This window comes from Chiloscyllium punctatum, chromosome 33 (genome assembly GCF_047496795.1).
Source record: "Chiloscyllium punctatum isolate Juve2018m chromosome 33, sChiPun1.3, whole genome shotgun sequence".
Lineage (NCBI taxonomy): Eukaryota > Metazoa > Chordata > Chondrichthyes > Orectolobiformes > Hemiscylliidae > Chiloscyllium > Chiloscyllium punctatum.
Window position 1 is genome coordinate 30,025,004 of NC_092771.1, and position 6,000 is coordinate 30,031,003.

At 43.5% G+C, this 6,000-nt stretch overlaps 1 protein-coding gene across 1 annotated transcript in view; it reads right to left on the bottom strand.

The window, feature by feature from the left end:
• LOC140458528 (dnaJ homolog subfamily A member 4-like) overlaps positions 1 to 5,786 on the bottom strand; it is a 28,169-nt gene extending 22,383 nt beyond the window's left edge. The window contains exons 1-2 of the mRNA XM_072553283.1: positions 5,629 to 5,786; positions 5,280 to 5,418 (exon numbers count right to left, since the gene is read on the bottom strand). Of these exons, the coding sequence (XP_072409384.1) occupies positions 5,280 to 5,411 (132 nt within the window). The 5' untranslated portion in view covers positions 5,412 to 5,418; positions 5,629 to 5,786. The remainder of the gene's footprint in view (positions 1 to 5,279; positions 5,419 to 5,628) is intronic.
• Positions 5,787 to 6,000: the final 214 nt, after the last annotated feature.

A 6,000-nucleotide genomic window follows, 5' to 3' on the forward strand; every position in this document is an offset into this window, starting at 1 on the left:
ATTTCCTTGTCCTTCCACACTGCCAAAAACCCTGCCTTTAACCCTGTAATCTGCATTCAAATGCAACCTTCCAAATTGAATCACTTCACTTTTCCAAGTTGAACTCCAGCCGTCACTTCTCAGCCCAGCTCTGCATAGTCATTGTCCTATTGCAACCTACAGTAGCCATCCACAATATCCACAACTCCACCAATCTTTGTCACCAGCAAACATACTAACCCACCCTTCAAACTTCCTCATCCAAGCCACTGATAAAAAATCAGAGCAGAGGTGCCAGAACAGATCCCTGCAGAACACCACTGGTCACCAAGTTCCAGGCTGAATCCTTTCCATTTACCATCACCCTCTCCTCTATGGGCCAGCCAATTCTGTATCCTGACAGCCAAATTTCCCTGTATTCCATGCCTCCTTACTTTCTGAATGAGCCTACCACTCTCCTGTCTTCTCCCCATTACCTTGATCATCTTACCAAAGAAGAACACATCTTAAGTACAATCAATGACTTGGTCTCCACCACCCTCTGCAGCAACAAGTTCCACAGAATCACCAAGTGCTGACTGAAGAAATTCTTCATCTCAGTTTTCACTGAGGATTCACCCTCATGTCCTCGTTTCTCCCACTTGTGAAGCATTTTCTGCACATCCACTCTATACTCTACAAGCTTCAGTCATATTCCCCCTTCATTGTTCTAAACCCCACCAGACCCAGAGTTCTCAACTGCTCATGACTACTGCTGGATCTCTGGAACCATTCTTGTGAACCTCCTCTGGATCCCTTCCAAGCACATCACTCCTTAGATACGAGCCCAAAAGTGCCTTAATCCATGCCTTAAAAATCCAACCTTGATCCCTCTGCTTGTGCAAATACACACCCCTTTCCATTCTCCAAAATCCTGAGTTATTACCTCATCCTCATTTTTTTTGGAGACTTCAAATTTAATTCCTCCAATTCCACCTTTACACTAATGCAGCTCTTTAAAGTCACAAATGAGATCTTAGACTGTAGCAAAAATAAACTACTCCATTTTTGAGGGAGTTAACCAGAAAGTTCTACTACAGTGCCTCTCCTTGATTTCCAACTAGTTCATTCAGTTCAATCACCTCATTCAACTCTTCTTGATCCTAGTTGCAGCAGCAGAATCATGTACAATCACTTTTCTTTCTGCTCCAGCACCGATTATCTCTGAAATCTCAAATGATCTGTCCTCAACTGCTTATTTCTCCACTACATACTAACCTTAAGAGATTTAAATTCATGACAGGTTGCATATATATGTTGGCAACACTAAACACGACCTAACCAACATCTCCTAACCCATCCACCATGCCTAAGTTATTAGATTATCTGTTAAATATCCAATACAGAGACAGCAGAAATTTTCCCTAATTATCAGGAAAACTGTCTTAGGCCCATCATAAACAGTAGGCAGCCACAGATTGTGTCTTTCCACACAATGGATCTGCATCCAGGTGCTACAGTTTTCTCCCACAGACCAAAGATGCACTGTTAGGTGGATGGCCATGCTAAATTGCCCATAGCCTCCAAGGATGTGTAGACTCAGTAGATTAGCCATGGGAAATAGAGTTACAGGAATAGGGTAGGGGTGGGTCTGTGTGGACCTGATGAGCTGAATGTCCTGCTTCCACACTGTAGGAATTCTATGTTCTGTATGAACAGTTTATTGTCTGATTTCATCTTTGGCAAGTGCCCAAGTCTGCTGGCAAGCTTGGTAGCACAACTGACTGCAAATGAGCTACCCATCTCATACCTACACCATTAATACCCCTGTTTACATCTTTAACAAAACCCAGCTTTATTCTATGCCTTTGTTGCTGAACTAATTTGTTGCTGAAACCCTCATTTAGGGCACTATTTCCCCACTTAATTATGGAGTCCCATATTCAAAAAGTGGAGGTCAATGAAAACATGACTGCCCTCATGACATGCATTAAGCCATAAAATTCTTCCCAAATCCACAGAATTAAGTGATTTTTTTCATCTCTATTCACAAAGAAAAAGGATTATGTGGATATAGTAATCCAAGAGGAAGGGTGCAAAATATTTAACAAAATAATAAGGCAGGAGGGTAAGTGTTGCAGGAATTGGATAAGACACCAGGGCCCGATGAATTGTTCCTTAGAATGAAGGAGAAAATAGACTATATTCTCATCTTCACAAGTAATAGGTACTCAGAATACAAATGCAGTTCCATTATTTACAAAGGTACGAAAGAAATGCCAAATTAGTCTTACTTCAGGAGCGGGGAAAAATTAATCCTGAGATATTGGATAAACTTTCTTAAAAGGCGTAGACCAATCAGGGATAATCATACCTTAACTTTATTGACCTGAGGAAATAACAAGGAGAATTAATGGGTGGTGCAATGTAAGTGACCTATATGGATTGCAGAAAGGCATGTGACAAGGTCCCACATGGCAAGTTGGACAAAAAAGCAAAAACCCATGGGATACAGGATAATATGTCCAACCGAATCCAAGGTTGGCAGTAACAAGGAAAGAAAGGGTAATTGTCAATGGCTGCTCTTGCAAATGGAAAACAGTGTCAAATGGTGTTTCACAGGGCTCAGTGTTATGACAGGGTAAAAACAATGACTGCAGATGCTGAAAACCAAATACTGGATTAGTGGTGCTGGAAGAGCACAGCAGTTCAGGCAGCATCCAACGAGCAGCGAAATTAGTGTTATGACACCAATTGTTTGTTTTATTAACAATTTTGACAAACTGGAGAGCTATAAGTGGCAAATTTACAGATGATAAAAGTGATTGTATAGTGGATAGCCATAAGCTTCAAAACTATATAGATGTGTTGTTGGAGTGAGCAGGAAAGTGGCAGATGCAATTCAACTGATTACATGTGAGGTAGTGCAAGACCAAACAGTAAACTAGAAAACGTTAAGTGAGAATATACTGAGGGGCTAAAGAGGAGAGAGACCTTGGCATGGAGGTGCACAGATCCTTAAAAGTAGGAAGTACAATTAGATAAATTTATAAAGAAATGCATATGGGATGCTCTCCTTCATTGACAAAAGGTATAAAATACCAAGTAGGGATATAATGAATGGATTCTGGATTAGTGGTGCTGGAAGAGCACAGCAGTTCAGGCAGCAGAGGAGCAGTAAAATAGACTTCAGGCAAAAGCCCTTATAATAAAACTGTACGAGATACTGGTGAGACCACAACTGTAGTGTGCACAGGTCTGGTCACTACATTTCGGGAAGGATCAGATTCCCTACAGTGCAGAAACAGGCCCTTCAGCCCAACCAGTCCACACCAATCCTCCGAAGAGTAACCCACCCAGACCGATTTCCGTCTGACTAATGCACCTAACACTATGGGCAATTTCCCATGGCCAGTTCACCTAACCTGCACATCTTTGGACTGTGGGAGGAAACTGGAGCACCCGGAAGAAACCCACACAGACACCAGGAGAATGTGCAAACTCCACAGTCGCCCGAGGGTAGAATCGAACCTTGGACCCTGGTGCTGTGAGGCAGCAGTGCTAACCACTGAGTCACCATGCCACCCCAATGTGCAGTTAGTTCTCCTAGTTGCATCACTTAATAGAAAATTCACTTAACAGAAACGAGGGTTTTTGGGAAAAGTGGGGCTGGGGTAGACCAGCAAAAGAAATTACTCATGACCGATCAAAAGTCAACTGCAATGAAAGCACAGCCTGAAGGTTGAAATCATATGTATTAACGAAACAGAAGTAAATTTAAAACAGTACATTTAAAAACATAAGAAAACCACTGTGCAGCACCTCTCACCAAAAGCTGCCCTGTTGGCAGTGGGCATCAGTGCATGCACAGTACAGCACAGCATCAGTACAAAGTACACGAACTGACCCCTGCTGGAATTGCACTATTGCAAGTGGAGGTAAAATGTTCTCAAAAATACGATTTCCTAATTCTTCGGCAACGTTATGGCCAAATCTCACCGCCAAAACATGAGTTATCCCAGAACTTTAATGCTCTGGAGAGAATGGAGATGATCAATGGAATGCTGCCAGGCTAGAAAACTAACTACAAAATGTTATTTGAGGGGTCAGGACTACATTCTTTGGAACAGAGAACGCTGAGGGGTGACATGATTGCAACATACAAAAGCGAGGGGGGTAGAATAGACAAGATGAACCTGCTAACCCTGGCAGAGTTCAAAAACTATAGGTCATTGATTCAAGCTAAGTGGCAAAAGGATTAGCAGGGACAGAAGAAAAAAAGCTTTACAGTGGGTGATGGGTACCTGGAATTTGCTGCTTGAGTTGGTCGAGGAGGCAGACCCCCTAAACTGAAATAGATGGATTTGCACGTTAGGTGCTGTAAACTGCAAGATTAATTGGTTATGTACAGGACAACAGGATTAGAACAGGCATCTGGGCATCTTCAGGTCAGTATGGCTAAGATGGACTGGATGCTCCCCTTCTATTCTGTTATTGTTATGGTTTCTATGGACAGCCTTTTAGTCTGGCCTTTTGAACATCCTAGGTTATTAGTACACTTAATTTCATGCCTTCACCCAGGATTTCCTCTCAAACCCTCACCTCTCCTTTCAAAAAGCTCCATATCTAAGCATTCAATAACTTTATTTAATCTTGTACAGTATGTAGGTACCAATGAAAAGTTGGGCTGTATTGCCTTCCCTAGTTTCCCCATGAACATCTTAGCACTCTAGGCACTTTCATAGGAGATTTAACAGTCAGCTACATTGCTACGCATCTGTAGTCATGCAGAAGCTACATTAGGCAAACAGATTTCTCTCACTGAAGGGCATTAATGAACCAGATGGCTTTCTATGACAATAACATGGTTACTATTAGAGTATCCTTTAATTTCACATTTTTACTTAATTCAAATTTCACCTGTCATAGTGGGATACAAACCCATGCCCCCAGAACATTGCCCTGTGACTGTGGATTATTATACCTGCGGATCCAGCAGGATTCCATCACCTCATTGTTATTATCCCCTGAAGTAGCTCAATCTTGAATTTTGTTCAAATACTGATCGCTATTTTGGAGTATGGGACATTAAAAGGCAATAAATCACCACTATCAGTTTAGTACAATGGATTATCATCAGAATCCGCAAATAACTTGTAGACTATGGAATAAAAGAGCCAGGATGAAAGCCTGGGTGACAACGAGACTCAGTTTGTTTGATAGTCTCAACCTCACATACTCATTCCGATCAGACGGGATGTTCTCGAAGTTTCCGGATCGCCAGTGCCTGCCTGATTGCCCGTTTTGTTTTCCTACCTTACCTTCTCCCCTTCGTTGGGGTTTTTGTCGGGGTGATATTTCAGAGCCAGTTTCCGATACGCCTTCTTGATCTCATCAGGACCAGCGTTGGGTTTGACCCCCAGGATATCATAGTAAGCGGTCTCCTTCACCATGGCTACCCTATAAATTAATTAGAAACAGCGAGTTTCTTTTAAAAAAAACTACCACGCTCAGTCAATTATTCCAATATTAACAACGTTCTTCCTCCTGGGATGGGAATGAAACATCGTATAGAGTAACAACACTCAGAGGTGAATAAATATTGTTCCCCATCACCCCCACCATTATGATCCCCCCCCCAAACAGGCCCCGGGTAACGCTGCCACTCACTCTTTAATATCGGATCACAGACCGCCGTTTAATTCTTATTATGATTTGAAGCCAAAGCCCCCACACCAGCAAGGAAACAACCTCCGACCGTCTCCAATTACACGCTACCGCGCGCTCACGCGCGACTCTGCTCTGGCCATTTAAACCGGAGCGGCAGAAAATTCTAGATCGCCTCCTCCCCCTGGCTGATGCCACGCCCATTACGAGCCTCTGCCCCGCCCCCCTGGCTGATGCCACGCCCATTACGAGCCTCTGCCCCGCCCCCCCCTCCCTCCTCTCCCTGGCTGATGCCACGCCCATTACGAGCCTCTGCCCCGCCCTGCCCCGCCTCCCACTCCCTCCCTCCCTCCCTCCCTCCTCCCCCTGGCTGAT